The sequence below is a fragment of the Poecilia mexicana genome, unplaced genomic scaffold (genome assembly GCF_051168715.1).
Source record: "Poecilia mexicana isolate PSO_F unplaced genomic scaffold, ASM5116871v1 scaffold_2, whole genome shotgun sequence".
Lineage (NCBI taxonomy): Eukaryota > Metazoa > Chordata > Actinopteri > Cyprinodontiformes > Poeciliidae > Poecilia > Poecilia mexicana.
The window spans coordinates 15,200,759-15,228,527 of NW_028263371.1; the positions used below are offsets into that span (position 1 = coordinate 15,200,759).

The following is a 27,769-nucleotide window of genomic DNA, read 5'->3' on the forward strand; positions in this document are numbered from 1 at the left end:
GTATTAAACTTCAATATCTTTTTAAATTTCCAATAATCTGAAATTGAATGGTTAAAACAGTGAATGCATTTGACAAGATTTATTATAATAAAATGTCTACATTTCAAAGGAAACTGAGGCTTACCAATGGGGGAGGTAGTGAGGGAAGGGGCAACATCCAGTGCAGAAAAAGGGGACCACCCTGGACACTACAAAAACACAGCAAACAAAGAAAGAAGAAGGTGCTCCAACAAAACACACAAGACAAGACACCGCCACCACAGAAGCCTCAGTCCCTAAAAGAAAGACTTAATGAAACAATAGGAGTAAAACAGTGGTATAATAGCTCTGCAAGGTTGCACTTTATCCCCTTAGAAGTGCCATCAATGCTCCTGGCAGCAGGGAAAGTGCAGGTTGGTCTTTTAAAACAATTTATAGATGGGCAAAACAGCGAGTGTCACTCCAGGTGCAATGCTGATGAGTCAGAAGGCTAAAAAGAATAGAGCAAATTATTAATACAACTGCTAACAAAAACATAACTTGCAGCAGCTGCTTACCTGTGACCTGATAAATGACTGCACTGCCAAATAATCAGATCCCCAATTCCACCTAGATGCAGTGCAACGGTAAGAAAACGCTATGTGAAGGTTTTGTTTACATGGGGTGAATGTTGCCTAGCCACACTAACCCTTAACTTCCTGTTAGCAGACAGATGAACGGACGGATCGGTCCAGATATTGGAGGTGCAGCAAAGGAGGCCAAAACGGTGCAAACAAAAGAAGCAGATTCAGTTGACGTCACGACGCAAACAGCCTCATGACAGGTGAAGGCTTGCTTATATGCAGCAGCCAAAATTGGCCTTAAAGTGGCAGCGTACCATTTATGCTGCTACAATTGAAAAATTGCAAGAAAGAATTAATGAATATCAACTGCTGTTTGTTCTGTGCCAGGACAATTTTATTCTTCTAAAAGGAAATCTCAAGTCCTGATGTAATGAAGTCCTGCTGATTACATCTTCATTCCATATGGCAGCAAAGTAGCAGGCCAAATGAGCTAACCAGGAATTTGTGTTTGATGTGTGCATATATATATATATATATATATATATATATATATATATATATATATATATATGTGTGTGTGTGTGTGTGTGTGTCTCACTTAGAGGTAGAAAAAGCCTCAATATTTAGTTCTGATGAGCAGCATCAGCAATTACATTTTTATTTAGATTCTTAATGTAGATTTTCTTTTTTTAAAGTTCAATATCAGTTTTCAATTTGTGCCCAAACTAGAAAAAAAAACAAAAACTAAAAAGTACATAAATCATATCCATAATAACAGACTTGGTTTTTTTAATACGCATATTTGTTGCTCTTCCACTCAAGTCTTTGTCTAGTTGCAACAGTCGTTCTACTGTGCAGCTTCAGTCCAGAAAAAACAAAATCAAAGTCCCCCCCGCCAATTGTTTTATTGTTAAAGTACATAATTTAATGAATTTTGATGACAAAATATTTTATTTATTGGAGCACACAATAATCCTGACATCCTTTATTTTGAATTTGCGGAACTACGACAAGAAAATGGAAAACAATATGATGACCATCACCACAACAGCCACAGGCAATATTGGAAGTATAAACTTCCAATATTGGAAACAGCATTCATAGAGCCTTTCAATTGGACCCCTCTCCCTGGGTCTGATCTGTATGATCCGTTGGTTCTGAGACCGTTGATCTAATTTGCGGACCAGTTGATCGACTGCCTCTGTATTTTTAGCACACTGCAGCAATCCTGGCACCGTCTCATGGAAGAGAACATGAACATCCAGGATGACGTTGGGATATTGATCAGACCAGATCACTCCAGCTGTGGAGTAGCCCTCTTCTCGGGTGTGGTGCATCAGAACCAGGATGACATTTTGATCTCCTGCTGAAAGAAGAAGAAGAAAACAAGATGAAGGGAAGGTTTGACATTCTTAGAGTGTGTTGTTGTTTCATTACTTGACTAAATGAATGTCTAAACCGATGGATTATAAAACTGGTACCTGGAACCTTGTTCATGGCCGCTTCCACATCTGACCCAACGCGAGAGGTGATGGGACAGAAAACGATGATGAAGAGGCTTTCCAGCCAGTGTGTGACGGTCAGCTGTATCCTCCTCCTCACTTTACTCAGCAGCTCTTCATCAGCACCAAACGTCTCCCCAGAAGTGATGGTGTGGACTTTAACTTAGTGAAATAACGAAATACAACAGGTGAATTTTAAGTAATAAGTAATTACTTATTACTAATAATTACTTGTTAGTAGTAATAACTACTAACATTTAATTAAAACATTAAAAATATTCAGTTTTAATGTAAAATTAATGTTTTTAAATTAAATCTGGAATATTTACATGATGTATTCATGTTAATTAATATGCATTGTCCCTTTATAAAATAAATAAAATTCATAATGAAAACCAGATCTGGAATATGACATCCATCGGAGTGGGTCCTGCTGCTCACCTCCAGAGGTCTGGTACATGCTCTGAATCAATTAAAACATAATTTAATGTTGCATTTTCACTCTAACACATCATTTAATTCCTTCAATAAACTGAAAGATTTATTCAATATACTGTAAAATATAAATAGCATCAATGTAAAACAAAAAAAAAAATAGAGGAAACAAAATGTTAATAAAAAACAGTGTTTGAGGTTTCCTACCTTTGCTGTAAATGTGTGGCTTTGGAAGCACAAACAAGCAAAAATGATTTCTTAGAGGAGTTTGTGCAGTGGGAGCTGCAGCATGAAGTGACTGTGTTTGGCTTGAACCAGGGGCTGTTAAAGAAGTCAGACACTTTCACTGTCAGTCATAGTGAGAGAGAAGCACATCATTTGTAGCAGGATGAAGCCTGCACCAAGATGCAGGACACCTGGCACCTAATCACCTCATGATGGGTGGAGAGCCTAATGGGAGACTCTCACCTGGTTGCTTTATGCCTGCATTTGGTCACACTTCAGTGGGAAAGGTCACTTGGTTAGATGCCAGTGGCTAAAACTCTAACATCAGTAAATCATGTTTCTCCTTCTGCATAAGATCTGCAATTATTGTTTAAATTTAGAAACAGCTGGAAGTCTGGGGTGTGGCTACAATTCACCCTCCCCAGTTCAGTTTAGCAACACAAAAAAGGTCTGTATTGTTTTATCGCAGCCATGTAGCTCCATAGCACAAAAATGACAATTTATATATAGAAAGTACTGGCAAGCTGATCCTCCTACTGTTGGGCCGGAAAGGATTCTCTGGTTGGGGTGGAGTCATCCAGCTCTGGTAGGTGACAATGGCTTCCTCTACCATTTTCTACAAATCACCTATTAATCTTTGACTTCATTTCAGACATTAAGCTGCTGCAGCTTGCTGTGGAGTCCCTGCTGCTTTGTTTTTGTATTCGTTTTATTTTCTGCTTTGTTTTCTCAATTGTTTTTGTTTGGTTTCTTGGATTTGTGCTTTCTGTTTAAATTTGTTTAGTTTGAGTTATTCCATTGTTCTTTGTGGCCTTCCATTGTTCCTGGGGGACTGGACCTGTGTGTTGTGCGAGTGACTGGTATTGGGGATTTCATCACAATCGAGTGACTGTTCCCAAGTGCTTAGGAACCAGTTGCCCATTTGGAGTGCCCTCCACCTGCTGGTAGGCCTCAGTACTGTACACTTTCCTTCCCATCGTGGTTCTTTACGTTTTAATTGTCTTTTTAAAACATGGGAAAATAAAATGTAATTTTTGGAAAAGTCTTGTTCTCATTGGTCACAAACCCCTCTAGGGGCTCCCTTTCTGGGCTTAATCAACTCGGCTACGTTTGTGCTGGTTTGTGCAGCAAAAATTTTCGTTTGTGCTGCTTTGCCTTTGAAGATATTAATGAAAGTGTAAAGGTCAAAAGGTCAACCAGCCCCCCCACCTTCTTCAAATCGGACAAAATTGGTGTCAAACGTTTGGGCTACGTTTGTGCTGGTTTGTGCAGCAAAATTTTTTGTTTGTGCCGCTATCATTTTAAAGATATAAAGAGATGATTTTTGAGGTCATCCAAGGTCAACCAGCCCTCCTCCCCCACCTTCTTCAAATCAGGCAAAATGGGTGTCAATCAACTCAGCTACGTTTATGCTGGTTTGTGCAGCAAAAATTTTCATTTGTGCTGCTTTGCCTTTGAAGATATTAAAAGAAACGTTTCTAGAGGTCATCCAAGGTCAATGAACACCTGTTCATGGTGAAACTGAATTTCATTTAACTTATAAGTTGCTAACCTATGAACATGAATAATTAAATTTGAACCTGGAAGAAATTCATTTCATACTAGGTCTTATTTAGAATGAACAGGTAGGTACAACCATAGACATAATATAAGGATAGACCCTCATGGACCGCTCTCGCCTATTGCCGCTGACAAGATTTAGGGCAGCCATCTTGGAGCGGTACTCCACTCCATTCAGCGTTATGTGTCTGGCAGGCACATAACATAATGTATTTAATCGATCATAACACACTTTTTTGTTGCTGGAAACCTTATTCAAACATCTATCAAAGCTACATTTATAAACAATTGTATTTTTTAAATATTTTTTTATTTCCATTGATACATAGTTCAGCCTATTTAAATATGCTTATTGGGGAAAACAATAGAATAGGAATAGAATATTCTGATGTTGATGCATTATGAGCATTTTACAAACCACACAGCCGTTCATAATTTATTTAATAAATTATTTAGTAATAGCAATACATATTCATATGACTATACAAACACAAATAAATAATGATTAATAATGACGCAAATAAATAATGATTAATAGGGTCTAACCCTACCCTACTCTTATATTATGTGTATGGGTATAACACCTCTCAAAACAATCTCGGTGACCTGTATCGTAGCTTCTGATCACTAGAGGGCGCTATTAGACAAACTGTACATTTGAAATACAAAAAATAAGAATAAAACCAAACATGTGCTTGGCATCTACTCAGCCATTTTGAGCTTAATGTTATGATCAAGAGCAATCATCAACACTTTTTCTCTGAACATAATACTAAGATGACAGGGCGTTATGTTAGTTGATAAAGGTCTTTCAACATGGATAACACCAAAAATACCATTTATTGTATCAGAAGGGCAACTTTCAGTGCTTGGTGACATAAAACATAAAGGTTTAATGTAGTGTTCTTTAAACAAATTAATATTTTATTGTAGAATGTTGTTGAATATTCTGTGCTATGAATTGTAAAGCCAGATAATCAGGATAAATAAAAGTCACTTGTAAACAATTGTGATCATGAGTTTGTTATAATGAAATAAGTGAAGCTTCCCTGATTTAAGGTTTCAATAATGTTTTCAAAGCAAACCATTGACATCAAGAAGTTTAAATTTAAATTTTTATCTTCAAAGCCATAGCAAAACAGCACAAAAATAATCAGGTTGATTGACACCCATTTTGTCCGACTTGAAGAAGTTGGGGGGGCCAACTTCACTCAGGTGCTCGGCGCTGGGTTTACACCTGTGCGGCAGTGAAGGAGACCTGCTGCTGCTGTGCAGAGCTACACAGGTGTGTTAGAATCACGGCAGCAAACCAGCAAAACGCAAAGAACCTTTCACAGTCCCCCCGCCCCCACACCCCAACTAACAGACTGTTGAGTGAAGCTGCTGGATGCAGGTAATGTTAGCTAAAAGGTGACTAGCTAATGTCAATACATCACCTTAAGCTTAACAAGTAGCTTGTAGGCTACTGATGTTGTCCATGTCCAGCTAAGTACATTCATTTTGCCCCCCAAAAAAGTTAGAAACATTGAGTCTCTAAGAATTCTCCTCCCCCTCCCCCCGGGCCCCCTCAACGCGCGCGAGCGCACACACGCACACGTCTTTCAACCAGACAAATTTGTCTATTTATTACAAATTTATTATTTGTAATAAATAGAGGGGGAAGTTGGGGGGCAGAAAATGTTTGGAAACCGCTGGAGTATGTAGTGCCTACAATAAATAAGAGCTTTTCTCTGAGGAAATTATATGTATTGAGAAACTCTAGTGTTCTAAACTTTAGCTCTTGTATTATAGGCCACACAGCTTTGATTTATCTCTTTTTTGCATGACTTTACATTTTACTGGTATTATGTTTGCATTTGTGAAGCATATTTATGCATTGTATCCCACTCATGTGTTCAACTCATTATGCATATACTTGTAGGATTAGTTGGTCAGAAAAAATCCTGCAGTTGTTGACAAGCTCAGATTTTCTATGTTGCTGCTCTGTCACGTGGAAACTGCAACCTTTTTTCCACTGAGCGCTCTTCTTGTAAATCACGTGGTGGTTTATGAAAGTGAAAGTAAAACAGTGGAAGCACCCTAAAAGAGCCGTTCGCGTTTATCAGCACTGTAACGGTTTTCTCTGCTGCAGCTCGTCTCCTCCTAAGGTAGGTTTCTTTTCCTTATGTTTTATCAGTAACAAAGCAGCTGCACGAAACGACTGGAAAACAAATGAGTCGATTTACAGACCTCTGACAAACCATTACAGAGAGTTAAGCCGTTTTCGCACTGCAAAGGAACGGAATGGCACGGTTCAAAGTAGGGCCGACCGTGTTTGCATTAGAACTTCTGACCCGGTTCCACCCGACTCCTTGGAACCACAAGAGCTGTGGTTCCAATCGGGCGGTCAAGCGGGGCTGTTTAGGATCAGCCGTTGGTTGTTTTGCAGTCAGACGTTGATCGGGCCTAGCTCTTTTTTTCTGTGTTTACAGAGTATTTCCTGTTACTGTCATGGGAGGCAGCTCTTCACAACCATGTAAGTTACATTTTTGTTTGTTTTGGTTGTGACATGTGCATTGATTATTTCACTGATTCACTTCACTTTGTACATATGTTGCATATTTTCAGCAAATTTTATTTCCCCCTTCAAATGAAACTGATCTTGAACATGTTTTTATAGCAGAAAGTGAAATAAAGTTACATGTTAACCATTGATAGTAAACACTGGATCATAGTTAGGGACTGTCTGAAAACCTTAGCAATGGAAACTGTATTGGAATTATAATTATTGATATTTTAACTCATTATTTCCTGTGTTGTTTTGTTTAGCTCCTTCTCCATGTAAGTAATATTTCTTCCATGTTTTTCATTTTAATGTTTTTCTTTGCTCACTTTAGAGTAAAACTGAATCTATTCACCACCAATGCCTCAATGTACTACGAACACCCATTGTGTTTATTACTTTAACATAAACATTAATTATATTTTTAGTCATTTATGAACCTAAGTAATGTGTCTCTTTGCTCCGTTCAGCTCCACCTCCACCTCCATCTCCACGTGAGTACAACTTATTATTCATGCTGACACAGCAGAAAGTGTTTTTCTTACCTCAATAAAGAAATGAATTGTTCTACTTCAACACTCTGTCCTGGTTTTAAGACTTTGCTGTGAATTCTCCTTCACAGTTTTAAGAACTCCATGGAGGGAGATAACTTGGGGGTGAGTAAATGTGCCTTGTTAAGATCTATATCCTGAAGGTGAATTTAGTTTTTTTGGTTCAGCATAACCAGTCATCAAAGCAGTTTCAGTTTACCCTGAAAACATAACCAGGTCATTGGTATAAGTTACATAACTCTGTAATTTTGTGATTTTTTTTTGCCCCAGAAATCACAATATGACACATTTCAGGGATTAGACCAGCCCTAATCAGGAAGACTGGGACAATTCAAAGTGGGCCTGTTTAAGGTTTGGGAACCAACCACTGGTTTTCTCACTCTACATTTCATTGGGCCTGCGATCACGAAGTCAAGGGTGGCAGGCCATTTAACAAAGTCAGTTTCATCTGATTATAATTATATTCCAGTACCTAAAAATGAGTTTTGACTCGACAGCTACATTTTGACTATCCTGAATTGTACTTTAAGATAATTAGAGATGAAACAAAACAGTTTTTAAGAGGATGTTGCCTACCAGAGATAGTTATTGTTTTTGGAGATGCAACCTGATGTAGCACCTCGGTGCACTTGATTGAAGTAGAAAGACGGGCAGGGAATTAGAAAGAAGCAGCTCTGGAGATCGATGCAGCTAAACGTGTTTGGTCAAATGTAGGCGATGAAATGGGTTCAACTATCCACTTTTCAATCAAGTCGATGAATTGTGTGGCGTTGTGGTGTACAATGTAATGTTGCATAATTTCTATATTTCTATGAAAACACACCCCATAACTTGAACATTTTGTCTTAAATGTTCACTTTACATGTAATATAGTTACAAAAGGTGAAAGTGGGCCAGTATGAAATCAACTGCACCCAATTGTTCTTATTTAACTGATATTGAAATGATTCATTAAAGACTTTGGATTCTTAGTAGTTAAATGTGTTTCAGTGGGTAGTTAACAAAATTAAAAGAAGAAACTTCACAGCTTCACTGACGGCTGAAGCTTATTGTAAACTAACAGAACGTATGTAGTGATTTCCACAACATACTGATCACACAAAGTGAATTGCAGGTCATATTCACCAATTCCCAGCGTTAGAAGTTCACATATTTACTGTACATCAATCTCAGTACCAGGAGGCTGATTGGGGTTCAGGGTCTTGCCTGGAGCCTAGTCAGCTCTGTTTGTCATGGTAAAAACTATTTTATGAACTTATGATTTCAAATTTTCCATTTTAACAGAGAACACAGGAACGCTCTTCAGTACTTGAATAATTTTCAGCCTCAAAATGAGGAGGCAAACCACATCAGAGTCCTGCTGTACGGCCCAGTCGGTGCTGGGAAGTCCAGCTTCATCAACTCCGTCAACACCGTCCTGCAGGGCAGAATGACCAATGAAGCTCTGGCCAGCAACAAAACCTCTGATCAAAGTTTCACCAAGATTGTGAATATAATTCCTTGTTTAATTTTAAAGGCTTATTCACATTTTAGACTTAGAAATATTTCCAGCAACATGGCAGAAAATACACACTTTCTGACACTCAGTGGCTACGAACTTGTAACCACTGACTATAGTACTGTCTTACTCAGAATTTTATTCAGCAAAAATAAATTTAGGTTGAAAATTAAACTTATTAAAAGTATTTTAAAGCAAGTTTGTAGCTCTTCAATTTGAAATATATTTCAGCAGTTATGTCTGCTGTTTACATTAAACACTGTTTTTGTATTCCAGTACAAAACCTATACAATCAAGAAAGAAGGCAGAGGGAACTTTTATCCCTTTGTGTTCAATGACGTCATGGGTCTGGAGGAAAGAACTGGAGTCAGAACAGACGACATCAAACTGGCCTTGAAGGGACATGTGAAGGATGGATATAAGGTATAAATATAGACTTTTCTGCTTTAAAAAAGTCCTTCTCCTAAAGGCATTATAATTTGTTTGCTTTCTGTGGAAAATAAATTACTGAATATACATTATATCTTTTTTTCCACAGTTCAATCCTTCATCTCCTCTTTCTGATGGTGATCCTGGTTACAACTCTTCTCCATCCATCAGTGACAGAGTTCATGTTCTGGTCTGCATCTATGATGCTAATGCACCACAAATGGATCAGTCTGTTTTACAGAAGATGAGGGAAATCAGAGAAGCAGCCAGTGATCTGGGTAAGAAATATTCAATATGCATTTATTATTCTGCAGTACAGAAAATATTTTTTGATGTCATCATAAACGACATAAAAACATTGTGCGCCCAAAACGTTCGCTGTAGATGGGCACCAGCACCCTTCCTGACCCCACTATGGACAAGGGTGTTAGAAAATGGATGGGTGGATAAATGTTTCATCACACTCCTGTGGATGTAGTTATTTAAATATATTGTTTAAATACATTTGGAGTTTCTTGAGTAACTCCATGCTTAGAGTCTGTATCTCTGTATCCACAGGAATCCCTCAGCTGGCGATTCTCAGCCATGTTGATGCAGCCTGTGGTGACACAGAAAGAGATCTGAAAAACGTCTACAAGAGCAAACATTTAAAGAGAAAGGTGAGTCATGGAAAGATTTATTCCAAACAGGACAAAGAAAACCCTAAAAATATTGCACAAAAAATAAAACAATTATTGTGTTTTATGTAGATGGGTGACTTCAGCTCCAGTCTGGGGATCCCAATGAACTGCATCCTCCCAGTGAAGAACTACAGTCATGAAATTCAGCTGAATCCAGACGTCACCACTCTGATCCTGAGTGCTCTGAGGCTGATGGTTGACTTTGGAGACGACTACGCTGACAAACTGTGAAGCCACAAAACTGTTTGTGGGGATGTGCATGAAAATCACAGCAGTAGCGTTGGCTTTGTGTATCACTATTAGGCCTGTTGCGATAAACGATAAATCAATTAATCACACGATAAATTAAACCTATCGACCTCATTTTAATTATCGGCTTTATGTCTCTTCCTGCCTTTTTTCTTTCTGTTGATGACACTGAATGAAAAAAGGCTCAGCTCCACTGACCCTCCCTTCCTCATTTCCTTAGTGTAATGTCCAGCGCACAAGACACGAGTTGTCGGCCCATTTTCAAAACCTGGGAGACACATTAGCCGACAGAAATCCGAGGTATAACGGTTCGATCGTGTTTGTCGTGCCATGTGGTGTCCAGCCACTTGGGCACAAAATTATGGCTACAAGTCCAGTTAACTAATTTTAAAATCAGGCATTAATCAATACTTTACTAGAATCTACCTGTGACGCATGTGGCTAGAGTCAGCGTAAAGTTCTGACTGAATGAAAATCATTGTAACCTGTTTATGTCACTTTAACGAAGAACAGCTGAAAACTTACCGGGTTCATCAACTGCGGTAGCAATTTGGCTCCAACTCCTCTCCTTGTCATTTCTATATTCTTTGCACGAAATGTTTCCACATATCATCTCAGATGTCCGCTGGACTTCAGGTTGCACCGTGTCAGCTGTTTGGGATTCCCCTCCGTAATTTCCCCTCAGAAGGCATGGAGGAGAATCCGGCTTTCTGATTGGCTACCTGTCACATTCAGGCTGCCTTAAGCTCCTAGTCGGGGAAACCCCCTGATTTAGATCGGAGTGGTCACAACGATCCGCCATAACCCACCACACACTGCAGGATGATCGTTACAAAACCACCAGTGAGAATCTTTGATCGGCCAACAATCTAAGATTGTTGTAAAGGGAAAATAGCGACAAAAAACCCTTGAAGGATGTGCCCATCTTCTCTATTTAAATCTAGTGATTACTGAAGGGCAATACAGTATACAGACTTCATAATCTGCACTCTTTTGGTTGAATGCAGTATTTATTTCTACTTTGGTTTTATGTTGTTTAGTTTTTATTCAAGTACGTTTTTTATTAATGGAGACTGAGAATCCATTTTATTTTTGTTTTTGCTTTTGAAAATAAAGTGTATCTATCAGGAAATCACTTGCATCATTAGTCATTTCCATTAAATCAGTGTCAACTGGTCTTAAAACAATATTATCATTTATCGCAATAATTTTTTAGACAATTAATCGCTCAGCAAAATTTGTTATCGTGACAGGCCTAACCACTACATAATTGTTGAGAAGAACATAGCAGTTGAGTAAGAGGTTTTATGACCTTTGACACACACTTTTCCTGCTTTTATCTCTCAGTCCTTTCTGATAAAATAAGCCTTTTGATGAAATAAGGAATAATTAAAGGGCCAATGTGGTTTTACAATTGTAACGTTGGTCAGTTGGGAATAGATTTGCTAAAAAATAAATAGTTCTTTTAGTTGCACTCTTCACCAATATTCCATTTTATCCATTTGTTTACTGGTCTTTTATAATGATAGAAAAAGCAACACATTTACGCTCATATTATTCATTTTGTTAAATGAACAAACTTTTTGTTTCATTATGTTCTTTGGGTTTTTTTTGGTTTTTTTTTTGAAAACATCAGTCCTCCTGGGAAAGCATAACATTGTTTTTAGACCTATGATTGAATTGTAATGTGTTTGGTTGATGTTGAATGCATTTACATCAAATATATGTCCTCGGGCCTTGGGGGATGTTTCCAGATAGGGACAGTGTCTACTCAAGGATGTGCATCCCCCCTTCTTTCTTTTTGCGTGGTCTCTCTGAGACCAAAAGGGGGAGCTATTGAGATGCTTATCTAGGTCAAGTACACTCACATGCTTTTACACACATTACATTCTTATACTTTCACACAAAGGCCTTTGCATTTGTAACAGATACAGAAACTGAACCATCTTCTCACTCCCATCTCTAAGGAAATGGCAACTTAGGTGACGCAAAACATCGGATGACCACTGGGCGTGTTCTCAGATCATAAGCAACAAATCTTCCCGTTTTTGATCAGATACTGTTTAGACTCTGTCACATTCACATCTAGTCTGTGAGGGTAAGTGTCTCCTTCTTTTAGCGCTAAAAAAAGAAAAGAATCTTAATCTATTTGGGTCTAACAACTGTTCAATAAAAGCCACTAGTGCAAAAAATAATGTTTCACTAAACTAAACAAACTACTCAATAATATTCTAATTTATTCAATTGATCTGTATGTAGAAAAGGGTTTGACACAAGAAGAATATGTGTTTAATATATATAAAGACAGTATATACAGTGATGGCATAGTTACTCTGAAAAAGTGACTTTAATCGGATTACCGATTACTCCTTGAAAATGTCACTTAGTTAAATTACTGGCTACTTGATTTGAAAAGTAACTAAGTTACATTAAAAGTAACTTTTTTAGTTACTTTCAGCAGCTGCTAATAACAACAATGCTCCACCACCTGTGGAAGTTACTTTGAGCTTTGCCAATACTTAATTATAAGCTATTTTATAATAGTGACATCAACAATGTGTCTCCACTTATAAGGTTGAACTGATGAGGAGATTGTCTAATGGTTACAACAGTACAAAAAAAAAAAGTTAGTAGTTTGTGTGTGTTCCACTATTGTCTAAATAGGACTTTAAAATCCCCCTCCCTGCCCTGCTTCCAGGTTCTGCGTTACGGCCCTGTATTTGTTGTCACAGTGCAGCTCACAGAGCTCCTCCTGCCGCTGCACAACTCAGATATCCTTCTGCACAGATTTGTGACACTTAATATGGCGTTTAGTTACACAACTTTACGGCCATGTCCATTCTTTTCTGTTGTCACGTTTTTTGCGCTGTTCATATTGGTCTCGATGTTTGCAGTTTTCTGGAGCGCAGCGTGAAGCTAATTCAGAGGAAATATATTAACTTGACATTAACAAAGACACAGCGGGACGGATCATCCGGGAAATGATGGACAGAGAGAGCCTGACTAAAAGTAACTGGATGTCAGACAAATTATGGGATTTATTATGAGTGCCTGATTATTTCCAAACCCAAATGAGTAACTTCACGTTAAAAACGAGCCCCAAAACTCTCAATCCACGGCTCCTTAAATTTACTTTAGAAACAAAAGAAGCCCAAAGCCGCTTATAATCATTGGACTCAAAATTGTTTCTGTTTTTCCAGCAACAAAATGCACATCTCCCTCTTCCCTCCATTGTTTACATTTCTGTCACTGCTGCTGCCGCATAGAAACGATGGTCGCTCCCAAAGACTCGTATCAGGGGCGCCGCCAGGAATCTTGGGCCCCCTGACAAAAATTTAAATTGGGCCCCCCTGCGCAGCTGCCGTTACAATTTCTTGAGTCTATCGGACCCATCAAAAGCGTCACAATTTCAAAGGCTTGCAACTGCTTTGCTTTCTTTGGTCCAATACTTATAACTACTATAATATTTACTACTCATGAATTTAACATGCAAGAGTAAAATTCAGTATGCAAGTAGGTTGCTTAAATTTTTTCTATTAGTTTTAGATACTGAAATGTCTCTCCCTATGAGCAACAGTCAAAAGCAGCCCCTCTTAGAGATTTAGATTTGTGAGGAGAAACAAAAAAAAAACTCATATCTTTATGAAGTAAAACTCTGGGTTTTACTTCATATTACTCACATTTCAAGTTTAAATGAACAAAAACAATATATATTCATATGTCAGGAAAATGTTATTGCTTTATTAGACATATCAATCTCAAGTTTTAAAGTTTTCACCTGAATACATATCAAATTTCCAGACATTTTGATTCATTGTACTGTTGCATGTTTGGCTTTCCATACCTGCTGCAGTCCAAATTGTTGGCACAAGAGGCGACTTATTATGTGACATTTTTAGATTGGAAATCCAAATGCCATGAGCTGAACCTTTCTTTGCTTTCCTTTAGACATTCTATAGCAATAACTTCATTCTGTTCACCTCCAGCCCAGATCCTGTGAGCCTCGGGGAGAACACCCTGGTAGAAATGGTAGGTGGAGCGGAGAGCGAACCGATGGCGGTGCCAAAGCAGAGGAACTGACTTCCCCTTATCTGTTATGCACCGGGCATTTAAAGCTCTAGGACAGCCTGATAAAGTCAAAGTCAGAAGTTGTTTCTGTGGCCAAACAATGTTTTTAGGAAAGGGGGTGAGGGTTGTTCTGAATATATTTAAATTGTCCTTTCCTAATTTAAAGGACAATTGGGAAAAAATAAAGTCGTTTTATCTGACTTCAATATCAGTCCTACATTTTTTCCTTCAAAAACAAGTTTATGATGTAAAAAAATAACAAACTTTACAAACATTGTAGCAACCAGAATTTAACCTTTCAGATTACTTGTATGTAGTCATAAATGCAAGGGAATGTTGCAAGTTTTAAGACAAAATCAAAGCTTGTTTAATCAGCTACATTTCTCACATTAATTTATTTCCTTTTTATTGACAAGAAAATCAACGCAGCCCAGAATGATTGTGAAAATTCTTGCCTCATACCTTTTGCTGTTGGTTGTTGCAGCAGCTGAAAATAAGAGTGAAAGACTCTACAGGACGATGAAGCAGCTGGCAGAGAAAGCTTTCACTTTAGGACAAACCACGTGGTTTACAAGAAGCTTGCTTTCTCTACATGAGGAGATTCCTGCATGACGACAGACTGTTTACGAGAGGTCGGACCAATTCACTGTTTTGCAAGTCTGAGTCAAGTCTCAAGGCGGTCAAATCAAGTCCGAAGTCAAGTCAGGCAAAAGTCGAGTCAAGTCGCAAGTCGTCAGCTTGGACTTTCAAGTCCTTTCGAGTCGTTTTTTTTTTTTTTTTTTTAACAATGTTCCAATTATGCTAAATGTAAATAATAGACCTGTATTTTTAAAAAAATCAAACATGCAATGAACTCATTGCAAATAAAGCACAGTGGTTTTGAATTTGGATATGATGGTGAAATAAATATCTGTCAGTCCAAGTGGAGTTAAATCTACAGCTAATTTCACATCTCAGTATTGATAAAAACATGTTGCCTGAATCACTAACCAAGACACAAAATAATGTGCTGCATTACCATCCAGAAACACTTAGAACTACCACACAGCGTTACCTTCAGGATCCTTACAATTGTACAATTTTTTACTTTTACAGTAATTTCTGAAGGATAGCAAAATTAGTGGATTTTGATTTGTTTTCTAGTAAAATTATACCTCTTGGTCCATCACGCCGCCATTTGAAGAGTTATTACTGGAAAAAAACAGCAGACTTAATGCACTGACTGCAGTAAACAATCTATTTATTGTCAATCTAATGTCCCAACATAGATGTCTTCAAATACACCCATACCTGTCAAATTTTGGGTCTGAGAATATGGGAAATGTCTTTATCCAGTGCTACTGTCAGAGGAGGGGGGAGTAAAACTAACGTGAGAGCCGTGGGGGGAGGAGGGGATATATATGGGAAAATACTACTATGGGAGCAGGAAAGGGGTGTAAAAACACAGTTTCCCTTATGAATCCACCATCTATCCTGTGATGGAACTGGACCCAGTTCATCATTATGATGGCACAGAGTGAAACTCTCTTCCCTGAGTTCAGGTACAGAACCTGCTTTCTGATCCGGACCCTGCTCACCATCCACCGGCTTCCTGAGTTAACACGCTGCACATTGTTTGTGGATACGTTTGAAGCACCGGATTTATACAGCATGAATAAACATAGCATACATACATACATACATACATACATACATACATACATACATACATACATACATACATACGTATCACCAAACGAAGCTGAAGTTGGTTTCCAATTCTAGCTTCCAATAGCTAAAGGGTGATTCCACCTAATTTTTCACTACCTTCCGCATCTTCAATCGATTCTAGTTTAAAAACTACAACACCTAGACACACCCAACAAAATTAATAATCTTAGTAATTATTGTTTCAACAAGGTGTTGCGGCAGGCACGTGCAGAGGGGAGGGGGCAAACATTGTGGATTCTGCATTTTTATGTTGTTCTGTGGCGGAGTTACGGCGCCGCTGACACATTGACAGCCATATATTGTTATGGCTATCAATGTGTCTTTATCTGAGCTCCTTGTGTGATCTATAGATTGTTGCCAAGAGGAATATTAGTGACACCATAATCAACAACACAGATGAGCTGAAGGCATTCACTACATTTTGCTTCTTGAGCCACAGGCTGAAATAATGACATGAAAAATCTCACCCTGACTTAATCATGATTCTGGATATGAGTTTGTCTTGAATTACTGACAATCATTTATTCTTCAGCTTTAATATAAATGCCACTCTTCCAATAACAGATCCATTTCTGTATCCATAGGTGTTCCTCAACTGGCTGTTCTCACAAACATTGACGAGGCGTGTATTGATACCAAGACAAGTTTAAGAAATGTCTACAGGAGCAAATATTTAAAGAAAAAAGTTTCAGTTGGACTTTTAAGAAACTCAATCACTTTTAACAACTGACTCAAAAAGAAAACAAATGTTTTTTTTTTGTTTTATGTAGATTTCCAACTTGCATTCAAGCTTGGGGATTCCAATAAACTGCATCCTTCCTGTGAAGAACTATAGTCACGAAATCCAGACATGTTCAGATGTTGATACTTTGATCCTGAGAGCTGTGAGACTGATGATTGATTTGGGACATGACTTCACAAACAAAGTGCTGAGATGATTTGGAGCCTGAGGAAATAACAAGCATGTATGATAAAGCCGCACATCTTCAAGGAATACAGGAAGAGACTGCTGATGCATTCAAGGTGTGCTAAGAGAAGATAGACTGTCTGCAGAGCTGTTCAAGCCTGAAACAGCATCTCAGTGCTAAACATGAGCACCGACGTCCAGAAGACTGATATCAGTGTCCATATTTATTTTTAAGTAGTAGTTTTTTCAAAGAAGTTACATGAATGATCATTTGTTCCTGACACACTTTTCAGAGATGAACGTGTACTTTAGCAATAACCCAAATAACATATTAGAACAATAAATAGCATTGTTGTGGAGTGTGTATGTCTATTTATTAAATAATTTAGCAACTAAGAGGTTTTGAATTGAAAACGATGCCTATTTTGTCAGCATGTTTTTTGATTAAAATGTAATTAATTATAATCAACTCAATTAAAAATTATGACAGTATATAAAAGCCATAGTAGATGGGGGAAAAAGACTGAGAAAATATTAAATTAATCTCAGAATCTTTATGGGATAAAGAAATAAATTTTAGAGTTTGAAATGTCAAAAAATGTTCGACATTTGGATACAATTTTTTTTTTTAAAAAGGAAGGAAATGTAATTAATTATTCACACCTTTATTTACCAAGGAAACAAGACAATTCATCTTCATTCAAGGCAGGCACAAGCTCAGAATATACTGATGTTAAAACATCTACAGCTACATGCATCGCATAAAAGCAGCAACACAGCCACCAAAATGATAATAACTGAAAACCAGAAGATACTTGACATCTTATTAATACAATCCTGTTATTGATCAGTCAAAACATTTATAAGTGGATGTTTGTTATACGGCTTAAAATCTGTTGCAATTCTGTCAATTTTAATTAATTTCCGTTTTTTATACACAACTCGTGTCTGAAGGCACTTAAAAAAAAACATCAACACAATCCAACGCACCCATATAAATTAGTGAGAAAAGCTTGTACAGTTTAAAGACACAGGGGATTCAAATGTAACTTTGTTTGCACATTTAAACCAGAAAAACTCATAAATGACTGAATAAATTACATGAACACAGATTAATAGAACATTTGTGATTTTTTGGATTTAGAAGGAAGTCTTGGTACCTGGAGAGGAACATGCTAACATGCTAACATGCTAACCCTAGGAATTGAATCCCAAACCTTCTTGTTCCATACATGTTTACATTTATACAAACATGTACTCAGAGACATTAACACTGAACGATATTACTGATTTTTAATTGGTTCTGTTTGTTGGTTTTTGTTTTTTCTCCAAAACGTAAAACAACAGTGAAAACAGAACAATAATAATAATCACCAATCCAAGAAGGATCATGTACCAAAGCTGAGAGTCATTTCTGCTTGGTTGGAAGTAATTTCTGCTTGGTTGTAAGTACTCTTGCATTTGATACACTGCATCTGTGTTCTGAGAACAGGTTAGTAACCCAGGAACACTTTCATGGAAGAGGACATGAACTTCTAAGTCGACGTTCGGATAAACTTCTGACCAGCTCCTCCCAGCGGTGGAGTAGTCTGGATCTCTGGTGTGATGCATCAGGACCAGGACGACTTTTTTATTGGCTGTACGGAGACAGAAAAAAATTATATACGAATACTTCAGTCTGCATAAACACACCGTGATGTTTCAGTGCAAATATTTCACAGTACAAATGTCTAACAGATTGCTACCAGAGATACAAAGATAAAAAAAAAAAACCTCAAATATCTTTTTATCAAAAGAAAAGTTGCATGGTTTAGGCACATTTGGCCTAAACCATTTTTGGTCATATTGCAGCAGTTATTGGGAGTGGACTATTTATATATTCCCAGGGTGCTTAGTGACCTGTGTTTGTATTATGTGTTACAACAAGTTTGCAATGGGTGAAGACAATATGTTCTCACTCTCTTTCCAAAATAAATGTGACTGAACAAAATTCAGCGTAAAGTTAATGTAATAAAATACATTATCAGATCAAATATTTTGATCATGCAAATTGAACCAATTATTAAAAATGACATCAACTTAAAAATTTTTATTTTATCTTATAGATTTCAATTGTTAATAAAAGTTATTTGATGTCACACTTGTATCTTTATTGTAAGAATTCCTACAATCTGTTAGATTAACTTGGTAGAAAAGAAACATTTGTGATCTTTTTCAAAATGCAAAACATTTTCTACCACGAGGTTTGGACAATAACTCAGCTCAAATAACTATAACAAACCACCTCAGATTAGGTCACCCTAAAGCTGCCTTATGAGAATGTGGATATTTTCATTGAATAATAACATAAAAAAGAAGACAAGTATCTTCTATTGGTCATAATTATTTATGCATTTATGTCAATATTTGTCAATATGTCAATAATATGTCAATATAATGTTGAATCTCTGTCTCACCCCAACCTTAGACTCCTTTTCAGATGGAAGGACATCAGTTTCTCACCTATTGTTGAATTTCTTTAGATCGATTGATCTACTGAGCTCTATTAGCCTACATGCTTATGCAATTTCTTGGTGAGTAAAACTAAACTCCACTGTAAAGAAATTGTGGTAAATTTGTACCTTACAAGTAAGGAACAAATTTTTCCTTATGGGTTCAGGTTTGTTTGGTTTTTTTCCCCTTAATAAATTAAATCGGTATTTAAAATGAGCTTTTTTTTTTTGCATTAACTCAGGTTAGCTTTGTCTGATTTGTTTTTCAGCAAATAAAAAGAAAATTTTTTTACCTGATTACTTACATGGCATGTTTTGCATGGCTGCCTCCACATCTGAACCAACACGGGAGACAATGGGACAGAAAACAATGGTATACTGTCCATCCTGGTTTGTGCCCTCCAGCCTAACTCTGCTTCTCACCTGGCCAATCAGAGCCACATCGGCACCATGAGCCACCCCGGTGGTGATTGTCTCAACTTTAACTGGTTCTGTTTGGCAGAAATATAAAGCAGAAAAAAAAGATGAACAGACCAGAGCAAATCAGAGCAAGATCCTTATTTACATGACCTGAGATGATAACTCACTTGAAAGACGGGGCATCTTCAGGCTCCTTCAGAAACAAACACAAAGAGCAACATAAGATGAACAATATAAGTTGTTATTTTTTTTAAATAAGTTTTTCAATAAATTAAAAAATCCTCAAAAATAAATTTACAAATTCTCTATTTTCATGGGGCCCAGGTAAAGTAAGTCTACTTGCCAAACAAGCAGACAATGGTCATAAATCAATTATGCTTATTTTTGACGTTGTGAGTAGGTCCCACATTCTTAGATCTTTCTTTCACTCAACTTTCCATCAATGTGCTTGGATAAGCAAGCTTATCAATGCTTCTTTAACAATGAATGTTAGTGGCTTCACTTCCATTTGGAGAGTGTGTCAACCAATTTCTCAGTTTATGAGTTTTCCCAATTAATAGGTCATAAAATATCATTTCTGTTTAAAATGCCTTTAATATTGGTTTCATGTAATATTCTAATTCTCTTATAGAATATTGTCTACAATAAACCAAAATCATCAAAATTATCAGAAATATACATTTGAAATTGTTAGTGAGATATAGTTTCAGTTCTTGAAATTATTTATTTAAATGTTTTATCGGCTCTTGTGGCCTTTGTTTGGAAGTGGTCAGACAGTAAAGTGGGTTGTGAGAGATAAACAAGACAATGGGGGAGGGGTAATCACTGAGCTCGTGATGGTCGCGTCCACGTATCGATCTCACGCGCTCAACCCCAGCGTCCCGAAATGATTTTCTAAATAATTTAAGTTTTTAAAGATTTCCTAATTTATTGAATTACGACTATTGGCACACAAATAGTTTTGTTTACTAAAAACATTTAGGTTACCGGACTTCACGAACTGTTTGTTTAGCTACGGTCCAGGTAAGTGTCGGTACATGAACATCACAACATACGGAGGAGTGACAGCTTTCATACAAGAGCTGTGAAAAACAACCGTCCACCTCCCATTCTTCTCTGCTCCGGAAGACAGACAGACGCACGTAAACCCATTCACTGCGCCCTAAAGATTCCCAGAGACGCTAACGCGACTCTAACGGGACTCTAAAAAACAGGTCACATATTTACGCTGTTGTCGTTCCTTTCCCCTGCTCTATAACCGCACAGTGTCTTGTGTTTTCTTGTTAAATATTTACACATGAAAGGAATGTCAGAAATATCAAGACGAAGTAGATGTCCCATTTATTAATTGAAGATTTTTTCGTTATATTACCTAATGTTCACTATCCATCCATCCATACATTTTCTTTCACCCTTGTCCCTCAGTGGGGTCGGGAGGGGTGCTGTTGCCTATCTCCTAATGTTCACTAACAACATTCAAATAGTTAATAGATTCATACCTCTTGCCGTGCTGCTGGTTTTGCTGTGCTGCTACTGAGACTGACACCGAATGAGCAAGGCTGCTGAACGAGCACGCAGTTTGCACGAATCACTTTCACTTTCAGATAAACATGGAAGCCCACTGTTTTATAAAAATTGTATCTCATAGTTTTGACTTGGCTATCTCATAATTATGGGATAGTGTAGTACTTGTAGTACTTGTTTGTGTAGTGTGTATATATATATAGCTATATATATATATATATATATATATATATATATATATATATATATATATATATATATATATATATAATTTATAAATCAACCATACACATTTAAACCGCCTAGCATCGTACCTCACATCATGTACAACACTCAGACACACCAAAGTCTCTTAGAAAAAAACGGTTGAAGCCGTCAGACGAGTGGATATGCTGAAACTTTGGAGGAAGTTGTTTATTTCCTCCTTTCGTCCGAGGAGAGAAAATAACTGATGAAGTGAAGAGGAGGAAGGAGGAAGGAGGGGGAAAAAAGGCCAAATTAAATGTGACGACTTAGTTCAAGCTAAGTCGTCTGCATTATTTCACATACTGACTAGGCTGACCTGAGTTTAAGTGCATTACTGTTCATTTACTTCGTTAACGTAATTCTGCATGCAGCGGTTGTGTGTTCTGGGGGGAAAGTTTTTGTTTTAGTTCTGGATCCCCGCTGACTCAGGTGTGAACGTGTAAAGTTCGTCTGCATCGGCGGTAGAGCACATTAAAAGAAGATCAACATTATTCCCTCCTGGAGTGGTTCTTATCCCGCATCTTTACAATCCATCCCTGGCCACCGTTAACAATAGTATATATTTATATCATGCTATAATACCTGCTGTCTTATAATAATGAGTCATTATTATGACTATGCCTGTTTCTTTAAACATGACTTATGTTAAGGAAGATTTCTCTGAATTAGTTAATTTTGGAAAAAGTTTGGCTCTCTCTCTTCCTTTAAGATCCCGGGTCCTCTCGCGACGGCCACGTGCAGGCACAGAGAAAAACAATGCCTGTTGACGTCACAGAATTACAGCGTTTAATCAAATAGAAGACAACACATAAACTTACAACAGAACAACAGAGACATACATTCATTTACCTGAGACAAAGAGGATAGGAAAAAGAGGGAAAGACGCGTCTTTGGAGAAAGAGCTGGTGCATAAAGAGCAAATGAAACAGCTTTTCTGAATTACTTTTATAAGGTGTGTTTTTTCTCTCAAATATATTCAACTGAGGCGTACCTCTGCTTGACCAACTGGAAGCTATCTTGGACACTCTGAGAAACTTAGAACTTCCCTTTTTTACTGTTCAGAGCAAAGGCTATTTGCCCCTTTTGTTTAAACAAAAGGAGCGGAGAGCTTGTCCTGGCCTCCTGCGGTTCTAAGGCCATCTGGGCAAAGAAGAACATAAGAAAAGTATTTCACAGATAGCTGTGAAATCTGAAGTCTCTCCCGCTATCTCTCCTTACATAGATTCTCAGGAACAAACTTAAATTCGGTAACTTAGTTCAGGGAAAGGTCATCTTCACAAACCCAATTTTGCTCTTCTGCACTCAACACCTCAAAAGATTGAGTCCTACCTTAAACCAAAAAGTGGTACATACAATCAACAGAATAGAATGGAGTAAAATTCCTTTTGTTCAAAAAGATTAAGCTGTATAAAATACTAAGATAATAATTTTTCTCAACACTTATAAGAACCCCAATTAAAAAACTCGTTGGGAGTTTACTTTTAAACAGACTAAAAAGTGAATTGGATAATTTATTTATTTATTTTTAATATGGTAGAAGTATAAAATCACCCACATGAACATGGAATGCAAAAGACACATTTATGTACCACAATAATCTTAAAATACAAAGTCTTAGGTGATGTGGTATTAACAACCAACACATGGGTTCTGTTTTCTTAATTTATACCTGTGATTAGTGAGTGACGCTGAGTGTTTTGTATCTATTATTTTTAATTGTGCTTTGTTAATGTTCTTGTGTCTTTGAATATGTTCTAATGTTTTTAACTTTTTTATTTGTGCTTAGTGATTGGTTCACATGGTTTGAACTTCAGAGCCATCATTGTTAGGTTCTGGGGGGTTTGGGGTTTTCTTGAGGCTGCTGCTTGGTTCTTTTTACTCACCACTAGATGGAGTCCTGGAGGCGGCAGGCCGGAGTGGTCCTCTGCAGTGACGTCATCAGACCTCCTAGCAATTATCTCGTTACCCATGGCTTAAGAGAGGCAGACGGCCAGTTCTACGCCAGAGTGTTAACCAGTGATGGTACCTCTTAGCCCTCTGAGTCTCCGTGTTCTTGTGAGCTTTTTGTAATCCCTTTTTGTGGCCTGTTTTTTCCTCAGGAGTTTTCAGCGTCCTGATCTGGCTCTTGTTCCTGTGTTCCCTCGTGACGCAACGGGAAGCTACCCCGTGGACGCCCGAGTTCCCAGACACACCTGATGCAGCTGTTCTTGCTTTCAGTCCCGAAGCTCTGACTGGCCGTTCTGCCAACCCTCTGCCGTCTTCACGAACCAGTCTGCTCGTCCGCCCTCCGCCGCCGCCACTCCATCCATCTCAGTACGTCGTTCACTCACTCCCTCCCGAACTCCGGACTTACCTGAGAGGAAACCCCAAGAGACCCTCGAACTCCCTGGACCAACATTCTCCCTCCGAAGCCGGCTAAATTCCCGTCAGCAAAATCTCAAATTTCCCACGACTCTGAACTCACCATCTCCCATGTCGTCTTCCCTAGTGGGCTGTGCAAAGCTGAATCGCATCTGGAGCCGAATATCATCTGCTTTGTTTGTATTTTGCCATAAACCTTTGATTATTTACATCCTTCTCTGTGGTGTTCTTGCATGTGGGTTAAATCAGCTAAACCCGTCATAACAATCATATTCTATTTAGTGGCATATCTTTGAATCTGAGCATAAAATAGTTCAGTGATTCTTGAATAGGGACAAAACAGGTCCTATGGATAAAGCACAAAATTTGAATAAAACAAAATATATTTTTTTCAAATATCTAACTAAACTAACCTGGGTCATGTGAGCACAACAATGTATATTTTTCTTGTTTGCTGAATATTTTTTATTTTAAACACGGTAGTCGGTGGATGATGCCTGTAAAATCCCTTGTCCAGGAGCAGAACTCAATACATTATAATAGTTTAAAACGATTAAAGAAATACTAAAATTATATTTTATGACAGTTAAGTATAAGTAGTCATATAAATAATTATAAACATATTGATAAATTGAATTAAAAATAATTTTTAGATATTTTCCAATTCCATTGAAATTTGTCCCTAGTTTTTGTCAACACCGTCAGAAATGAAAAGAATGTAAAAAATAAATAAATAAATAAATAAATAAATAAATAAAAATCAGGCATTATTGGGGGGCACCAGAACTTCTGAGGACCCCATGACCACTTCCTTTCTCTTCCTTTGCTAGGAGGGCTAGTTAGCTCTGGTTAGCTTAAGTTATTCTTTAGTTTTTTCTTCTGTTTTATTCCTAAGTTACTTGTCACAACCATGATGTGTCAACTCCATAACTGACAATTTACAAAACTTTGATGAAATTTTGTGAAATAAAAGCTTAATTTTGGTAAACTGTAAAGATTTCATGGACCTGACGAGCTACAATATGGCCTCCTTCAGAATAACATCATATAAATTGAGGTAGTTTGGCTTTTTGTCAACTCCATCAGAGTTTTTCTGACTCTTTCAGTGAAATTGTTGTCAAATCTCACTTAAATGTGCAGTTAATTCATTTTAATGTATTTTACATAAATTGCATTAGTTCACATGTACCAAGTTTTTCATTTTACTCACTAGTTTGTCACCACCTTCAGTTCTGTGTCAACTCTGTCAGATGGACTTTTTGTTGTTTTTTGTTTTAAATAATATTTCTTTTCTTTCTTGAGAAGCATTTGTCTGTAAAATGAGTAAAAATATCACTAATAGGGTATTTTAAAATCATTTTATATTTATTTTTGTCAGATGTTGATGACAAAGTTCTGGGTCAGGTCGATTAAAAATGTAATTTTTTAAAAAATGTTGCAACTGGGAGCCTGTACCTTAGCATCTTCATATTTTCTAAACATTATTTGTCATATCTGCATACATAAGGTTGAGAAATAATAAAAAAAAATATGGGAAAATTAAAACCCATTTTGTCCCTATTCTCAAGAATCACTGAGTTATGAACTACACAGTATTCTTTTATGTCGTAAATCTGACTTTACGATCACTACGTTATTTTTGTCCTTATGTTTTCACTTTTGTGTGAACCCATAATGGTTGACTTTCCTGTCATTTTGCTACCTTTACACCAACATTTCTCAATTGAGACATAAGAGGTTATTTCTATTCCAATTTTCCACTTTAAGATCAAAACTGATAGACCTTTAGAACTACTTCTCATTTCATCCACCTTGATAACAGCTCTAGATCCATCTGAAGAAAACAAGCCCCAGATGATGATGCTGCTACCTTCATATTTACCTGTAGATATGGTGTTGTCTTGGTGATGGGTTAACTTTCCAGACTATAACTAAAAGAATACGTTTGGTTCCTTAACAAAATTTCTCACAAGTTTAGGGTGAATTTAATCAAGCATTGATGTTTTCTCTTATTCATCATTCCTTCATTTTCATTAGATCTATTTGCACTGACTCAGTACTGTAGCAAACAAAAGAGCTAAACATAAACATGTTATGTGTGACATTATCACACCAAGGTTAATAATATTCTATTATTCCTTCAAACTTTATTATTTGTCAGAGAAAACAGTTCCCAAACATCATGTTACATTGGTTATAGGCAGAGGTTATAAAGTTACAGAGGTCAAGGTTAAAGTTACAACATGCATTAAGAAGAGTCACAAGAATTCATTCATTCAAAGCGTCTATTTGATCTTCATTCAAAAGCAACTAAATAGACAGTTTATTATACCAGCTTCACTATCATAAGCACTTTATTTTAGTATAGTCTAACAATTGCAAGATCCTTTCTTTCAGAGTAAGACATTTTTATTTCAATGTAATATAATAATATAGATCTTTGGAACCTATGGAAAAAGTCAGTAAGTATCAGTGACTACAAATATAATAACTGCATCAGAACCAGGATGATTCTTCGACCATCTGTTGAAAAATAGGAGTTTAGAAATGATTCCTTAAAAATCTTCATAAAAATATAGAGCTGGAATACAACACCTATCGGTGTGATTACTGCAACAGTGATACTCACCTCCAGAGGTCTGGTACATGTTGAGATCTAATAAGATAAGCAAAGCAGTTTGATCAATTTGGCTTTCTGCAGAGATGAAACACAACACAATTTTATATTAACCTCAATGTTACACCAACTAACCGACATGCAGGAGAAACTGTCAACAAAACAGTCCAACTCCGGTCGGCGAGGACTCGGAGAGCTTTCCGTGACTGGGCCGGGGTGTGGCCAGACGATGGTCTCCCTTCTCCGTTCACAGCATGTTAGTGGAGAACGTGATGCTAAATGACCTGCAGACGACCTGATTCTAGACGGTCGGTAGATAGATAGGTCATCCATCCATTTTCTTTACGCCCTTGTCCCTTGGTGGGGTCAGGAGGGTTGCTGGTGCCTCTCCAGCTATCATTCCGGGCGAGAGGCAGGTTACACCCTGGAGAGGTTGCCAGTCTGTCGCAGGGCAACACAAAGACAAACAGCCATATACACACTCTCACACCTAGGGGCAATTTGGAGAGGCCAATTAACCTGACAATCTTTTTTTTGGACAGTGAGAGGAAACCGGAGTACCCAGAGAAAACCCACACATGCACAGGGAGAACATGCAAACTCCATGCAGAAAGGCTGGGGCTGGGAATCGAACCCAGAGCCTTCTTGCTGCAGGGCAACAGCTCTACCAACTGTGGCACTGTGCAGACCCCCCATTTTCCTGTCTTCTACTATTTATTTTATTTTATTTTATTTTATTTTATTTTATTTTATTTTATTTTATTTATTTATTTATTTATTTTTTTTTTTTTTTTTTTTTTTTACAATTTTTGCTATTTCTGCCATTGACACCAGTGTGTCTGTGTGTGTATGTGACCTTCTAAGGCTGGTCCAGTGTGTATTTGTTCAAGATAAGCTGAACTCCTCCCTGCCAGGGTTTGACCTCACAAGCTGTAGTTTTAAAAGTGCTTGGTCAAAACTGACTTGTTACTTATTCTTGGCTGCTTAAACTTAAAGAAAGTATTCATGCGCTCTTACAGGCATCTAGATTCCCCCTAAAATATGACATTTATTTCAACCTCATCATATTTAAATGTTTTATCACACGACTGAAACACCTGCAGCAAAAATTATGGATGAGAAAAAAAGAGATATTGAGCAATATCTAATGATTGACAAAGCCAGTTTCTTTAATTATTCACAGTTGAGTTCATGGTTGTTTCTGCACAAGT

The 27,769-nt window shown here is 37.4% G+C and overlaps 2 protein-coding genes and 1 long non-coding RNA gene across 3 annotated transcripts; 2 read left to right on the forward strand and 1 right to left on the reverse strand.

Moving 5' to 3' along the window:
* Positions 1 to 1,164: 1,164 nt before the first annotated feature.
* Positions 1,165 to 26,612, reverse strand: LOC148160481 (uncharacterized). The gene is made up of 3 exons (XM_088011826.1): positions 26,571 to 26,612; positions 2,024 to 2,206; positions 1,165 to 1,908 (listed from the first exon to the last, which is right to left on the reverse strand). Exons 1-3 carry the CDS (start codon positions 26,587 to 26,589, stop codon positions 1,547 to 1,549), a joined length of 564 nt encoding a protein of 187 aa, XP_087867952.1. The 5' UTR covers positions 26,590 to 26,612; the 3' UTR covers positions 1,165 to 1,546.
* Positions 6,296 to 11,345, forward strand: LOC106912765 (interferon-induced protein 44-like). The gene is made up of 9 exons (XM_088011813.1): positions 6,296 to 6,411; positions 6,736 to 6,779; positions 7,277 to 7,300; positions 7,429 to 7,462; positions 8,642 to 8,843; positions 9,132 to 9,278; positions 9,394 to 9,562; positions 9,843 to 9,943; positions 10,034 to 11,345. The coding sequence occupies exons 2-9, from the start codon at positions 6,755 to 6,757 to the stop codon at positions 10,193 to 10,195; spliced, it is 864 nt and encodes a 287-aa protein (XP_087867939.1). The 5' UTR covers positions 6,296 to 6,411; positions 6,736 to 6,754; the 3' UTR covers positions 10,196 to 11,345.
* Positions 16,151 to 17,290, forward strand: LOC106913697 (uncharacterized). Its single transcript, XR_015765080.1, has 2 exons — positions 16,151 to 16,676; positions 16,762 to 17,290. It is a non-coding gene; the product is annotated as an uncharacterized LOC106913697 (long non-coding RNA).
* Positions 26,613 to 27,769: the final 1,157 nt, after the last annotated feature.

What these genes read in the sequence shown, in the direction of transcription:
- LOC148160481 (XM_088011826.1), bottom strand. An exon ending in GGCCATGAACAAGGTTCCAG is followed by an intron (nt 1,909 to 2,023) that starts GTACCAGTTTTA and finishes TTCTTCTTTCAG; the next exon opens with CAGGAGATCAAAATGTCATC.
- LOC106912765 (XM_088011813.1), top strand. Translation starts at nt 6,755, where the DNA reads ATGGGAGGCAGCTCTTCACAACCAT. An exon ending in ATGTGAAGGATGGATATAAG is followed by an intron (nt 9,279 to 9,393) that starts GTATAAATATAG and finishes TTTTTTCCACAG; the next exon opens with TTCAATCCTTCATCTCCTCT. An exon ending in GCAAACATTTAAAGAGAAAG is followed by an intron (nt 9,944 to 10,033) that starts GTGAGTCATGGA and finishes TGTTTTATGTAG; the next exon opens with ATGGGTGACTTCAGCTCCAG.